At 35.9% G+C, this 16675-nt stretch overlaps 1 protein-coding gene across 1 annotated transcript in view; it reads left to right on the top strand.

The window, feature by feature from the left end:
• LOC136038654 (histidine decarboxylase-like) overlaps positions 1-16675 on the top strand; it is a 97578-nt gene that overhangs the window by 52759 nt on the left and 28144 nt on the right. Inside the window, exons 8-11 of the mRNA XM_065721907.1 lie at positions 644-710; positions 7011-7173; positions 8935-9005; positions 9111-9130. Coding sequence (XP_065577979.1) covers positions 644-710; positions 7011-7173; positions 8935-9005; positions 9111-9130 — 321 coding nt within the window. The remainder of the gene's footprint in view (positions 1-643; positions 711-7010; positions 7174-8934; positions 9006-9110; positions 9131-16675) is intronic.

Genomic DNA, 16675 nt, shown 5'->3' with positions numbered 1-16675 from the left:
TTGATTACCCTTTTCCTTCAAAGCTTCAGCCCAATCAAGGTATCGAAGAACTTATGGAGCACCCTCTGTTTTTACGTGATCTATCTAGTAATTAGAGGTAGATCAAGACGATGACCTAAATATTGCACCTACTGAGGATTCCCCCGTGGAAAAGCAGGTGTCAGGTTTTTTTTTACTTTGACAACGACTCCTATACATATAGGGCATCATAGCCTGACATTTATAGTTTTTTCGGAAGAATTATGATGTAAAAGATCCATAGTTTTCTCTTAATGTAATTTAAAATGAATCAATTCGTACTTTTCAACCTTCCAAGTAGTAATATTCTGCCAAAAGTCAAACTACACAGTAACAAAATTCTACCAAAAGACCACCAGAAACCACCTCATGGAGCGAATGACTACAGAGGGTACAAAATCACTTAAACTAGTAATAAATGAAACGGTGGCAACCCTTTTCCCTGTGCTCGAGATTAAATTTTAATTTTGTCCCAAATGTAAAAAATTCACCTTCTGTATTTTTTAATAAGATTTTTTAGCCTCTTTTTTTGGGGGTGGGGGTGGGGAGTAATGATTTAAACTGGAGTCTTGGCGTCAATCGTCCTTGTCCTGACCACTTCAGTAAATAATTTTTAATTTTGCAGGTATGTTGCACTTTAGGAACAACTGGTGCTTGTGCTTTTGACAAACTGAAGGAAATAGGGCCAATTTGTAAGTAATATTTCTGGTCAAGGCCACTCTATATCAATATTTTAGAAGCGATTATAGCCCAACTGAAATAACGTTTAAAATAAAGGAATTCATTTTTCCGTAGAATGAATGTCGCGTGATCTTCTCCCACTCAGACTAAAATATCCGCTTATTCATTTTACGGAAATTTTCATGCAGCAAACAATTGCAATTTCTTTTGCAAGTAGTTTGAACCCAAGAAAAGCAGTTTATCTTCCTTTAGATAGTTTCTACATTCAGTCGAAAAAAAGTAAAAGAAAAAAAGTAAATCAATCATTAAGCTTAAAAATCTCACGTTTTTTTCTTGAAACTTTAGCCTCTATTTTTGCTGTTATTAATCAACTTTTTGACTCTATGGAAAAGTAAAAATTTCCTTTCCAAGTATTAAAAATGGTTTGTGAAAGTTGAAAGAAAATAGTTGTTGAATTGACGGTATTTTTTTCACACTATGTTAGCGGGTTATCAGAGAATATAGTGAGATTAGAATGCTAAATTTTTGCGCATAACTCAATTTAGTTAGTGGTTATGGATACGTGTCCGTTAAGCATATAGTGACTGAAAAAAATTATCTTTCGACTTTTGTAACCAAATTCAACACCCCCTTCAAAGTATTTGTATCGTTTGGACTACGGCTCAGATTGTCACTTAAAATGTGTTTAAAATAGGCTATATACTGTTTGAATCCTAGACATAACTTTGTTCTCATTTGAAACGCCGCCAATTTCCATTTCTTTTTATGAAGTTACAGCGAGTACTTATGGGAGAATTTACTTTTTAGAGGGGGAGGTGGCTTTAAGGGAGTACGAATTCGATAAAAAGCCTGTAAAAGAGGGGAAGTATGGACTATTGTGGCAAATTAGAGGTAAAATCATAAAATCTAGAAGTTGTGAACCTTTATAATAATAATAGTTTATTGTTATTCTCTATAACTGAAGAATGTAGTAACAGGAAAAATGAGAGAAACAAAAATGAAAAAGAACCTGAAAAGAATCATTCATAATTATTGACAACATTAGCTATTAAGTACTCGCTCAACATGGGTCAAACACTGTGAGTCATATGGGTCATTATGGGTCAAACACTAACAAGTTATGACGCTAGTCACTTGATACAAGAGAGATAACTGGAGTGATAGAAGAGAGAAGAGAGATATGTGACAGTTCATACATTTTTGGCAAATCTCCAAATACCGTATTGTTGGGGACCGATATTTTGAGGAAAGGACAAACACCGAAATTCTCCTTTCCTGTGCATGTGCCCAATTCATAGTGGGACTTATCTCAATCTATTACCTATATTTTTCTTTTTCCTTCCTCTGAAGGCTCATATTTTTAAGTTCCAATGGCATCATTAATTCCACGCTAGTAATAACATTGTTAACTGTGACAATATGGATAGTGAAATTACAGACCCTCCTCTTATATCGTCAAAATTGCTGATGCATGAGTAGTGTCCCCTCTATTCGTTTAGAATGCCCCTAGCCGCTACCCTTTTCGTCGGTTAATGATTTAAGATGACGAAGCTGCTTAACGGTGATTCCCTCAAAACCTAGCTCTTATTAATTTTCTAAAAGATGCAGGTGCTTGTTACGTAATAGCGAATTGTTTCTAAGAGATGCAGGTGTCAGTTACTTAATAAAGCGTAAATAATAAAGGGTTTGTTCACTTTCGTATGTTGCGTAATAAAGAGTGTTCTTCTTTGATTATTTAAAAAAAAACGCCGAGAGCCAAGGAAAAAACCATCAGGGCCCACTAGTGCGGAACCTTCAATACGCCTGACCCTAGCGAACCATTCCATCACGCCCCAAGCAACCAATTCCACTGGGCCCCTAGAAACCTTTTCCATTGAAGAAGGAGTCCCCAGCAGTCAATTTCAACGAGAACCCTAGTAACGAATTCCAATGGGGCCGTAGCATCCAATTCCTACGGCACCCCTAGCTACCAATTCCAACGAAACCCTAGTGGACAATTCCAACGGGGCTCTAGCATCCAATTCCACTGGGGTTCCTAGTTTCCAATTCAATCGGGCCACGTAAGCAACCAATTTCCCCGTCAAGACGTTTTTTCAAGACGTTTCAAGATGTTTTTTAAGACATTTTTCTTCAAGATGTTTTTCTTCATGATTTTTTAGTTCGTGCGTAATAGAGAATGTTTACCAGTGTTAAGGATGACGCATTCACGCGTGAATTGTTTCTTCTGGGACCCATGGGGAATCCCCGCTTGTAACTGAGGAGCACACACGTGGGGGTGTTAGGTAATGAAGATGCATACGTGGGTGTTGCGTAATATTTTAAGGGTCCTTTTTTCTTCAGGATTTTAATTTTCTTTCAAGGCTTAGTTCTCAGGGAACCATTATATTCCAAAGATTTTTGTCCGTATTAGTATTAACGATATAGAGCGCTAGCTGGACCAAGAAAGCCTTTGTATTACTTCTATTCTGGGATTACATTTTACGTGACAACATATTCCATGGACGGAGAATTCCCTGCCCGTTTTCTAGAATGATTAAGTGGATCACATGTTTCACATGCCTGCAATAAATGACGTGCAGGGGGGAAATTGACTACTAGAAATTGGTTACATTTAATGTGCGCCTGCATGTTGCAGTGTTATTAATTTTCTAACGTGACAAAGACAGATTAAGTTAGCTATTAAATCCATGAGATGTTAAATAGCATTTGCTCTAGATATTTCATTGCGTAAATGATTACGTATTGAAGATTCATCATTGAACGAAAAATCTAGAAGACAAAAACCTTCTATTGTAAATACAAGTTTTAGTAACAAAAACACTAAAAATCATAAAATCATAGAAAAGAGCAATTAAAACTCAGCAAATGGAAAAACAAAACGTGAAAAAAAAGCTGATATAGGATAAAATATAAGCAAAAACAAGCATGAATTAAAGAATAGCGGGTGCCCTAGCAACCAATTTTAGGGGCAAGGGAGAGGGTTCTCATTAGAGGTAAATTTAGGCCATATTAAGACATATTTCTGAGCAGTTTTGGTGAAAATTATTCATTTCTTTGATCGAAGACTATGCATTCCTGGTTGACAAGTGCATATTTAAATAATATTCTTCTTCGTATTTCGAATAATCTCGTCAGAGGTAAATTTAACCAGCATTAAGAGGCATTTTTGAGAGCTTTAAATGAAAATGCCCCGTTTCTTTGACTGAGTGTTAGATTTCAGTCCCCCTCCATCGAAAATGCTCCCCAGCTTAACTTTAATCTGTAGAACATTTTAGACCAAGGCAGTTCACGCCACCGTGTCAAACTATGGACGGTACAAGGTACTCTCTGACACCCTCGCAAATCCAAAGGCATTTCCCAGATATTTTCATGATAAAAATATGCTTTAAATCCAATGGTTTGTGTTTTATCGATCCAGCCCCCAATATGATATTCCATGGCAATTTATGCCACCGTGGTAAACTATGGATGGTACAGGGCACTCTTTGGCACCATCGTAATTCCAAAGGTATTTTCCCGATGTTTTCATGATAAAAATATGCCTTAAATCCAATGGTTTGTGTATTAGCGATTCAGCCCCCTATGTGATATCCCATGGCAATTTATGCCACCGTGGCAAATTAAAGATAGCACACGACCTCCTCTGGTGCGCAATGTCACTCCTAAGGGTCAAATATTTTACTACAAAATATCATTTACACTAGAATCGATCACTTAAACTCAATGGAAAGTCCTAATAGCATTACTTCTGAAGAATCCTGGCAATTGAGCCCAGCGTGGCACAATGTTAAAACCCTGATGACACCCTTTGGCGCACATCATCATACCTGAGGGTTTTCCAACCTTCTCCCCATAAAAATAACCTTATAAACTAAAAATGACCATTGTATTTCATTTGAACGGCCAAAACTTGCCATTTAATTGTTAGACCACGGCGATGTTCCACGGCAATTCACGTCATCGTGACAATATGTGCCTTGCCCATAGCATCCCTGTAATACATATCATCATTCCTATGGCTTTTTCAACCTTCCTTTGATTCCAGCATTTTGTATGCGGCTGCCCTATGGTAATTTGAAATTACTAATTGGCAATGTCTACTTTATTGTACGTTTTTTAGATTAATGATGTGTAAATAATGTGTTTGATTGTGTGTTTGTCTGTCTCTGTATCTATCTTTGTGTGTTTTTGTGTTTTTTTTTTACTGTGTGTACCTTTCTCTGTGACTGTCCTTGTGTGTTTTTATGTGGATTTTGCAAAAATCAAGCTCATCTCTCTCGGAATTCGGTATAAAAAATAACCTGCTAACCTATCTCAGACTCTAGTAGACCCCCCTCTGAGTCGGGTAGGATTAAATTTGTCTCTGAAAATTCCTTTTCTGCACCTCTGACTTTTGAATAAACATTCTAAACGTTTGAATTGTTAACATACACTAAAAATAATGGAAACATGACAAAGTGATGCAACAAAATATTTTTATTGAAATAATGGCATGTGGAATGTCGTCATAAAAAATGAATGCCTTAAATCGATCCCATAAAACCCATCATCTTGTTTTCTCTTGAGATATCACATATATCCATTTTGGGTCAAACACAACTATTAACAACCTCGCCATACATTTCATCGTTGATGATTTCGGGGTCATGGACCGTATCAGTGGTAAACCCATGAAGGCAGTAGTAACGTTTGCGGGTGCTTTCTTTTTCATCAATTTGTCTTTATATTCCTTGGTGATATTGTCTATCAAAGCCCTTTCTATTTTACTTGTGGTTTCATGGTCTATTACGACATTATTTTTACTTTGATTGCAGTTTTGGCATCTGGATAAGATATGCGAAATGACGTTGGTAGTGGAGTAGGTCTCTCATCTTTTTATCTTCTTTCGAATTCTAAGGCAGGAAAGATGGTGATATGATCTATCAATGGGCAATATGTTACCAGCAGCAGTAGCAAGAAGTTAACCTTTGTCATCAACGAATAGTCTTAGATTCGCATTCTCTTTGTGTGTTATCAACTCTGGTAAAGTCACTCTCGCATATCCACCACCACTAGTAATGTCAAATTTTTTAAGGTACTCCCATTGAATTTAACACCTTACTGTCATGGCAACACACATGTACACTTCCAATAAGATTCCCATTAATGCTTGTTTCATAGTTCAAATATCTCTTGTCAGCATTCAATGCTACGATACCTTTATCACAAAAACACGCTTTCTTGAAATATTTCATCTTTACCTTTTAAAATGAGTTATGAGTCTTCCAATGTAATGTTCATACTGCTCATAAAAGTACAATAAACTAGGTATATTGATAATCCGCCATAAATTACCATGTGACAGCTACATACCAAATACTGGTATCAGTGGAAAATGGATCCTGGAAAACGTCCTGAAGTAAAATATCTTAGAAAACATCTTGAAATGTCTTGAAAAACGTTTTGAAGAATAATATCGTATACCTTGTAAAATGTCTTCACGGCGAAATTAGTTGCTAGGGGACCCGTTGGAATTGAATGCAAGGGTCCCCATTGGGATTGGATGCTAGGGATTTTGGTGGAATCAGATTCTGGGGCTCCGTTGGAATTGGTTACTAGGGGTAACATTGGAACTGGATTCTACAGCCCCATCGGAATAGGTTGATAAAGTCCCTATTGTAATTGACTGCTAGGGCCTCCTTTGTTGGAATTAGTTACTAGGGTCCCCATTGTAATTGACTTCTAGGGATTCCCTCCCCCTGTAGAAAAGGTTTCAAGGGGCTTGGTTGAATTGGTTGCATGGGATATGTTGCATTGCTCGCTAGAGCACGGCGTTTTGAAGGTTTCTCTACTAGTGGGCCCTCAAGATTACACCTGCATCTATTAGAAAATTAATAAAACCTGTGTTTTGAAGAGAATTAACAACAGCCAATTCTTGAGGGAATCGCCGCTAAACTTCTTCGTCATCTTAAATCATTAAAAGAAGAAAGCAGCAGTGGCTGTGAGCCATTCTAAACGAATAGAGGGGATACTACCTTCATGACTACATTTTCAAAAACAAAATCTATTCTAATTGACAGCAACCTCTGGAACTGGTAGCCTATTCCTACCCTTTCTTTTTATGTATGTAGATATTATTTTTTGGTTATGATAAAAAGCTAAAAATAATATTCTATATAATAAATGCAGCTCATTTTGCTATTAAAAAATGAATTTTAAAGACGAATATTGGGAAAAATTGATCTAAGGTCACCTATCTTAAGCTGGCCCTTAATGAAAAATCTTAGTCCTTTTATCTGGAAATGGTTTTTTTGTTATGCTCATTATTTCAGGTCAGAAGGAAGGGCTATGGCTTCATATAGATGCTGCTTATGCCGGGACTGCTTTTATCTGTCCCGAATTTCGCCACTGGTTGGTAGGAGTTGAATACGCCGATTCGTTAGCATTCAATCCTTCAAAACGGATGATGGTGCATTTTGACTGCACAGCTATGTGGTAATACTTTAAAGCATATTAAAATTATTTCTCTTTTTTAGTAGGTTACTTTTATTTAACTTTAATACTTTATTTTGAATAGGTGGCTTTTGTAGCAGTATCTGAAGAACCCCAAGTCTATGTGATAATGATTAAGGATTTGTGAAGTGAGTCACTAGGAGTTGCCATTGGAGTCCAGAATTAATTTTCTGGAATATGTATTATGATTATATTTAAATTAGAGCAGATTGTAGAGCAGATTTATCAGGATGTTCGAAAATAGGTTTATTTTGTAACCACTAGGAAAATTATGGGGGAAATCACGATATCTTTGGGTTGGTGGGAATTATCGTGGACGCGATGAATAATGTTACTTTTGATAAGGGATTATGATTGCTAATCTAATACATAGAACCATGACTGCTAAATTCCTCATTAATGATTGCTATAACCATGAATGTAGTGCTGATTTCTAAATAATAAAAAAGTTTTAGATTAGAAAAAATGCCCCTACTTGATCCTACATGGTTTGGGTCTATGGATTTTGTCTGGCCGTGAATAAATAATCGACCTTCTGAGCATGCATCTAAAACTTTGTATTTTATTTTGTTTTATAAAGAGTATCTTCAATAGCCACATCACATATATCTTTAAATATTTGCCTATTTTGTATTTGCCCATTTCATTATTTGCCCACACAATTATTTGTGTTAGAGGAACACAACTTATTTTTTGGGCTTATCGTTTACGCGATGGATAACGTTTCTTTTTGATAGGGGATTACAATTGCTAATGTGATACTATGATTTCTAAATAAAAAAAACCTTAGATTAGAAAACTGCCACCACATGATCCTACAAGGCTTGGGTTCATGGATTTTGCCTGACCATGAATAAATAATGGACCTTCTGAGCATGTATCTAAAACTCTGTGTCTTGTTTTGTTTTATAAAGAGTATCATCAATAGCCATATCACATTTATCTTTAAATATTTGCCCATTTTGTATTTGCCAATTCTATTATTTGCCCATTTCCTGTAAAAAAAAGAGTAACAAAAGCTACATAAATATACTACCTGTGAAAAAAAAGTACCGGTGAACATGTTCCACTGGTTTTCCATTTTTTCACCTTATCGTTTGTTTTCGATGAAAATTTCTGTCCTTAAAACTCTGACATTAAAGCTTGTTCGTATTGTACTCGTTGTGAATCGTTGAAACTTTTACAGAAACACGGAAATGTCTTCTGTGTTTAGAATTATTTTTGTGTTAAAGAAAAAAACGCAGTTCTAGAAATTTAACTCGAATTAACTGAAAATTAACCAAAAATGACATACGAGTCGTGCATGCAATGACCTCAATAGGCTCCCTTAGCTTTCTAGCTCGCGATCACCAGTAGGTGAACTCATCATATGTAAAGTGTATGTTAAAAATCAGTAAAATAACATTTTGCATGTTTGTAATGAATTAGTAGTGCCCCATGATGACCTCTCCCCTGCGATGACCTCAAATTTCTTTAAGAATTTCCTCAGACCACACTAGCTGTACAGAATAAAACATAACCAAAATAAGGGAGAAACAAAGAATAAATAGACCCCATTTACTGGCTGGAAATTATGTTCACTGTTTTTCTTTTCCCTTTTTTCCATTTTTTTCTTGCTGTTCACTGTTTTTCATTTCATCGCTGCAACTGAGTTTGATCTTTTTTATCTTTTAGTATGTCAAAAAGTTCACTTGATCAAACTCTCTTTAGTAACCTACCTTGAAACTGTATCCTTATTTTCAGGGTAAAGAACAGTGAGGCCCTACATCGCACATTTAATGTCGAGCCCTTGTATCTCCAGCACGAAAATTCAGGTACGTAATAATATCCATCTTTAATTAAATTTCTTGCTAAAATTCTACTAAAAGCATTTACAAAGTGACTAGTAATTAGATCTAATATTCCTTTGTGTTTTCCAGGTCTTGCCATTGACTACATGGTAAGTTAAATGTCATCTGTAAAAACTTTGCATGTATTTGTTTAGCTTTCTAGTCATTGCGATTTCATATACTCACCTTTCTATTTAATCATACTGAACAAGTATAAGTTATCAGAAGGAATATTAACTTGAGCAAATTCTGAAAATGATATTTCGGCCTCTTCTCTGACTAAAACTTAATTTTGACACAGTAATTGATTCGTATTCCACGATGTTCTCATTCTTGGCCTTTCAAACTTTTTCCTTTTTTCTTTTTCCTTTTTTCCTTTTTTTTTATTGTAGCAGTGCATCCATAGATTAATCAGTATTTTTTACTTCAACCTAATGTATTAAACCACCCTAGTCAGTGACGCGCTTGATTTGAAATCGTGAGGACAGAGGTTCAGATCCTGGTGTTGCGGGCTATTTGGTTTGGAATGGGGAGAGGGGTAATGGTTTGAATCTGTAAGCTCGGCCAGAGTCGACCCAGCTCTTAACGGGTACCGGGAGAAATCTGGGGGAAACACGGGAAACGTCGTATAATTTGTCCCCAACCATGCATTGTACTCTCAGGTGAAGACAATCGATAAATCGGTACCTGCGCTATACATAATGACTCATAGAAACCTGAAGAGAGGCAAAACAGAAATCTGAGACCAGTGGTGTTAAGTTTAACATTACTTCTTTGTTTTCACTTGAATAATCTGTTTTATGGCACTTGATAGTAACCAAATGACATATACCAATTGTAAATTCCGTCATTCTGTTGGTTGGTGTGTTGGTCTGTCTTTCCCAGTGTTACTAGTTTTGGCACTTCTGGATAAGCCAGGCAGTGAAATTTGGCAGCCATATTAGGGACCATGAAAAAAAAGCTAATTCATTCCCCCATAATTAGAAATTTTGAAACTAAAATGTCCATTTTAATATCAAAGTCACTCATTGTTTATTTTTAACCCGATATCTTTGGGTAATTCATATTCTTCTTTAATTTAAAAGTCAGATTAAAATACATAAGCGGAAAATTGAATTAGTAAGAAGAGGATGTGAAAATCCTTTCCATATTTGTACTAATCTAGTCCTAAGTATATTCTACTAGTACCATGTCTTAGAACATTTTGTCAGATTTAGCATAGAGATAAAGACGTTGCTGTTGCAAGCTTGGATCCCAAAGGCCTGGATACTGTGTTCCTTTTTCACAAAAGGTCACCAGAGCCTTAGCCCCTTGCCTTTGCCAGCGTCCATGCCCAGTATATCTTCCTGTCTTCCGACCCTTTTTTACAGACCATCCCAATTCTTTGGCATTGGGAGCTCATGGATTCTCTAGTAACCAATTGGCGTTTGTAACCCATAGAAACATATTAATTACGCTACCAATCCAATATGAGAAGACAGCGTGGTGATACCGAAGTCGACGATGAGATGTTAAAAGTATACCTATTTCTAAGTTGAGGATAACTTTTGTGGAAGACTTCAATAAAACTATGAAAAAACACTACCACTATGTCTTAGTCAAATTCATCAGATTTACGTTCTATCAAAGTAAATCTGTATAAAACAGTTCGTGGTAACGAAGTGTAATTAAGGAAAGACTCGGCTCACTAGTAGTCGAAACTCTAAAAAACGGAATTTTAATGTCAGTAGTTATATCAATTTTTTATGCTGATTCCAAATATATAAGATCCATCAAGTTTAGTTCCACCCGTAAAGATATGAGCCTCAAAAAATTTGCCGGATATTTGAAATTGGGGGAAATACCTCTTAAAATTCAAAGAATCTTAATGAAAATCACACCATCATATTCAGTATATCAGATAACGCTACTATAGAAGTTTTAATTCAGTATTACTGAGAACCATACTGTATAAGTTTTAAGCTCCTATTTACAAAAATATGGAGCTTTGCTATTATTGCCAGAAAACAGATCACAGATGCGTGTTTATTAATTTTGTTGTTGTTTTTCTCCAGGGGTAATCGTATTGAAATTATAGTCCTAGAAGATTGGGAGAAGGTGAATTCGAACAGAAAAAAAGTTCTAATGCCCATTTTAAATGACCGAAAAGATTGGAAAGCAGCAGGCCCCCCTCCCACACCCATTTTTTCCCAATATTATCTGATAAAAATTTTGAGATGACCATTTTGTTCAGTACCGTTGAAAGAGGAAATAACTATGTCTTTGTGTGTAAAATGACCTCCCACCGTCCATGGAGAGAATTTCAAAATTGCCCATTGTTTGCGTAATGTATTTGTCATTGGGAAGAATACAGACACTTTTGAGGGAGAGGGGTATGCTTCAGGTTTATTTCTAAAGCGAGAATCTTCTTTGGAAATGTAAATTTCTGGGGATGAATTTTTCAGGGGAAATGTTACACATAGGGGGGATTTCACAGAATTACTATACAAAATTCTTTTTAATGGTCTTACAGTCTCTTTGCCAAATTTTACACGTGGAGATGTTCCAGGGGAGTTTTCTAGGGGTTATTTTCCGAGTGATTTTCTCTAAGAGTGAGATTTTCTCTGAGATTTCTGGTAAAAAATTTCCACGGAAGGAGGTATTTCTGGAGTTATCGAGAAACCGATTGGAGATTAAAATCCTACTCAAATAAAAGAATGCTAAGAATAATTTTTTAGGATGAATCATCTGCAAGCAATTTTATGGGAGGGGGATTTTCAGCCTGGATGGAACTATGAAGTCTACTTGACGTTGGATGAAATTTCCAAGGAGGACTTTTCCATGAAGGGGCGGTATATTTCATAGAGCGTGAGCCAGATTTACCGGCATTACTTGAAAAACGATCAGAAATTAAATTAAAAAACAAGTGTTTTAGCTGAAAGCAAGGAGCAACATTAAAACTCAAAACGAATATAAATTATTTTTTGTGAAGGGCTGCCCCTCCTAAATGTCTTGCTCTTTACGCTAAAGTTTGACTGTTCGCCCCAGTTTTTTAAGAACGGCTACTGAAATACGAAGGTCGTTTAACTAGAATAGGAAGTTTTTTTTTTTAATGCTAACAGCCTTAGCGTACAGAGCAAGGTATTGAGGAGGAGACAACCCATCATATACGGAATAAATCTGCCAAAACTAATATGCAAATTTCATTTTGATTTTACATGTACTGTGAGCCGAATTTAAACCTACTACTATTAGTTGAAAAATATTCAGAAATTAAATAAAAGAAAAACAAGTTTTTATCTGAAAGTAAGAAGTCACATTAAAACTTAAAACGAACAGAAATTATTCCGTATATGGAAGGGGTTGTCCTCTCCTCAACGCCTTGCTCTTTACGCTGAAATTTCTCTTTTCACTACTCTACTTTTAAAAACATAAAAAACTTTAGCGTAAAGAGCGAGGCGTTGAGGAGGGGGCAGTCCCTTTTATATAGAGAATAATTTCTGTTCGTTTTAAGTTTTAATATCGCTCCTTACTTTCAGTTAAAAAAATTTTCTTCCTTTAATAGCTAATAGAGTCTCATCATTCTTCAATGTTAAGTGGCCTCTATAGCAAAGTGAAAAGCTTATTAAGGTTGGATGCCTAAAAATCTGTGCAAGTTCACATCCTCGGTTGGGATTTTTCAACCTAGCATCCAACTGTTTTATCAAAAGAATAGTGGTAGATAATTAAGAAAAATATTGCCATCACCACAAAACACAACCATTTGCTCTTTCGAATTCATAAGAACGCGGTTTAAAATCCACAATAAATATTTGAGGCTGACGCAAAAGGCTTGCTCAATTTTTAAACGTCACTAGGATGGTAAGGAAGCGTTAGAATTCTGTACCCTGGTCATCCTGATTTGAGTAAATTTTCACTGTCCCAAAATTCTCCCTACTTTGAAGAGGCGTGAAATGATTGACGCTTCGACCAAGGAGCACCCCGAGCATCAGCCGGAAAACTGTAATCAACATCCTGATTGTGCTTTCATTCTGGAACCTTTGCCGCAATATGAAAACTACATGGGCTGTCCCTGTTTTCGTGTATGGCAGTTTAAATAAAGTTACCTTTCCAAGGCTTATAAATCGTATCTCATTCCTTTGGAGAGTGTACGAGAACGTTTCCGAAACAAAGTCTTATCAGTACCTGATGTCAGATACGCCTTAAAGGGATAAAAAGTGTCAACTACAATAACTGACCTTTACAACAGTCTGAGCTGAGCATTATCCTAGAATGCTGCTATTACTAAGATAGCTCGACCTTCGTCATTCATGTTCCGATTTTGTTTCCATTCTGTATCAATTTTTCCAAGAAATGTAAGAACTGCCTGAGTTCTTCCAATTTTCATAGAGATGATTATTCATTGAAGATTGTCTCTTGCAGGCCAGGAAGCTTTTTTTCATTATATTTGATAAGTGGGCTGATGATTTTCGGTAATAGTCCATATCAGTACTTGAAATTAGGTAAGCTCCGAAGTGATAAACAGTGATAAATAGATTCATGCATAGCTCAGCTAGTGGCAGATCCAGGATTTTGAATGGGCAGTGGCTGCTCAAAATTTTACTGAACTTTTACGTTTGGCTCTTTGGTTAAATGTTGATAGCATTTTATTTTACAAATTTTAATATATTCATATAAATTTAAATCAACATTGAAGTCATGTGAAAGGAAAGGTGAGTAACTACCACCTTCCTTGAACATATTACTAAAATTAGTATCTCGTATCCCGTGGAATCTAAAACTGTGTTGCAAAGATAAAATGGGATATTGTCCGAATCTGTTATTTTTCATAGAGATTATTCTTCAAGTGTAATGGACCTCAAAAGAGAATTTTGGTTCCTACTATATAATTCATTACATACATATGTATTATATGTCAGTTATTATATGACAAGTTAAAACATGGCCAAGAATGAGGAGACTAGTAGAATGAGTGAAGCGCGAGTTCCATACATTAGTCAAAGAAAGAATGTTTGCACTTACATTTTTAACTAAAATTTGTCCCAGTCCAAATACTGGACACGCTTTTATTAATTGCATGGGTCTTTAGTAGCCTATTCATGATACTGTGTAAAATAATTGCTGAATTTGACTGGAAGATCATGGTTGCCGGACTGGTATGAAAATGATTCTGTTGTCTGCTAACATGTTTAGCTTGCTATTTATGCTGTTAATAAGAAAAGGTTTTTCAACTGAAAGTAAGGAGCAACATTAAAGCTTAAAACGAACAGAGATTATGACATATATGAAGTGGGTTATCCCCCCCTCAACACCACCCTCTTTACGCTAAAGTTTTTTGGTATTTTAGAAAATCTTCTTATTGTTCTAATTCAATGACCCTTGTGTTTCAGGAGTCGTTCTTAAAAATTGGGGCAAAATTCAAACAGAGCGATGTGTTGAGGAGAAGGCAACGTCTCCTTCATATATGTCATAATTTCTGTCCGTTTTAAGTTTTAATGTTGATCCTTACTTTCTGTTGAAAAACGTGTGTTTTTTATATTTCTATTCGTTTTTTAAATAATGCCGGGAAATCTGGCCCAATATCCACGGAGAAAATCCCCTCCCCAGGAAAATGTCCTCTAGACAATTCAACCCCAGTGAAGATTTACCCCAGATACTTATCCTTAACAACTCCGCGCGGAAAATAGAGACAAAAAAACAGAATGCAAGACATGTAAAAAGAATTTTGCATAGGAGCTCCAGCAAATTCCCCCAGTGTAAAATTTGCCCTGACAAACTCATCCCCTAGAAAATTCCCCTTGTGAAAACCTCCAGCAGAAAATTCGTCCCCTCCCCCACCCAAAAATACATGCAAGCTTCTCAATAACAAATACCATGCGTAAATAATGGGCAAATTTTATAACATAAAGTCTTTTCCCCTGAGGCTGTGGGGGTCATGTTATGGCTATCTCAAAATCTTAATCAGACGGTTTCGGGAAAAGGGTGCAGGGATGGGGCCTAGTTGCCCTACAATCTTTTTGGTCCCTTGAAAAGGGCACTAGAACCTTTAATTTCCATTTGAATGAACCTTTGCTCGATATCCTAGGACCACTGGGTTGATACGATCACCGCTGGGAAAAAAAACCTATAAAACAAACAAACACACATCCGTTGTCTTTCTTCGAGCAAAAAATAGAGAATTCGACGTTTTTTCAGATAGGAGGTTGAAACCTCTTAAAAAAGGTTTTTGGATACGGCGAATCTGACAGTCTAATTACCATTAACATTCTTAGACTGTAGGGGGTGTTACCCCCTTTTTGGAAAATCAGGCAAATTCGTAGGCTTGTAGCCTTTGATACGTAACACTAAACTTATTGAACTTGTATATTTGAAATCAGCATAATAAGCCGATTCTTTTTATATATTTATCAGTATCAAAAGTCCATTTTTTAGAGTATCGGTTACTATTGAGCTGCGTCGCTCCTTACTTACAGTTCGTTACCACGAACTGTTTGATAACCTTTTCAGTATTATTTGCTAATCCTCTCAAGCATGGTAACCCCGTTGATGTCAGCTATTTGTCCTTGAGAAGTGTTATTTGTTAAGGTGTTCAACATCACTCAAGCCCATCTTTGTCTAATTGCTAAAAAGATGCAACTTCTCTCCTGTGTTGTTTAATTTCAATCTTTATTTTTTTTTGAACTTTTTTCTACAGTTTTATGTAATTTCCTCCTTTACCGATAACAGAACTTTGCTGTGAAAAATCTGTAGAGCCTAATAAATTGAAACATTAAAGAGAAGAACATAACAGCTAACGCAGAAGAAGTTTTCTTTAATTAACATACGAATAAACTATGAATAAAATAGAGCCTAATTAATTTAAATATTAAAATAAAATATGAATATAATAGAGCCTAATAAATTTAAATATTGGATAGAAGAACATACCAGCCCATACAGAAGAAGTTCCCATTAATAAATATACGAATAAACTATGAATAAAACAATCAAAATTAGAATAAAGATAAGCAAATAACCAAGCACTATCAAAGAGGGCTCATCAGAGGGATACCACCAGCCTGTACATGTTTGATGTTTGTCAGAAAATTATTATATTAAGAATATGGTTTTATTGAACTTGCGAAATTGATGGGTTCCAGTCATAGGATCTGTATTCTTATTAATTATTATAAGCGGTGGGATTTAACAAGCATAAATAAATAACATTAACACCAGCTCATTTTTTCTATCGCTTGTGAAGTTAGAAAAATTGTATACATGCTCTCTTCAGTCATGGTACCCACATTTCTAATTCCACCCTAATTATTGCCCTTTCGCTCTGCATAAGTGACAGACGATAAATGTATTATTATCTGGTTTTTCAACTCTGAAAGCATCAAATAAAAAAATCAAGTTTCTTTAACTGAAAGTAAGGAGCAGCATTAAAACCGGAAACGAACAGAAATTATGGAGGGGGATTATCCGCTCCTCAACACCTCGCTCTTTACGCTAAAATTTTTTATTACTTTTTAAAAAAGCTTCTCCTTGTTCTAATTAAACGACCCTTGTGCTTAAGGAGTCGTTCTCGAAGAACTCGGACACAATTCAAACGCACAAAAAGTCGTTTTGTTGTTTTTTCTTGCCACCAGCTTTTTTTTAAGCAAGAGAGAGTGTAGGCCTCATGACGAACAAAACAG

The sequence above is a fragment of the Artemia franciscana genome, chromosome 18, assembly GCF_032884065.1.
Source record: "Artemia franciscana chromosome 18, ASM3288406v1, whole genome shotgun sequence".
Taxonomy (NCBI): Eukaryota; Metazoa; Arthropoda; class Branchiopoda; order Anostraca; family Artemiidae; genus Artemia; species Artemia franciscana.
The sequence above is the reverse complement of the archived record's forward strand: the minus strand, read 5'-3'. Positions and strand labels throughout refer to the sequence as shown.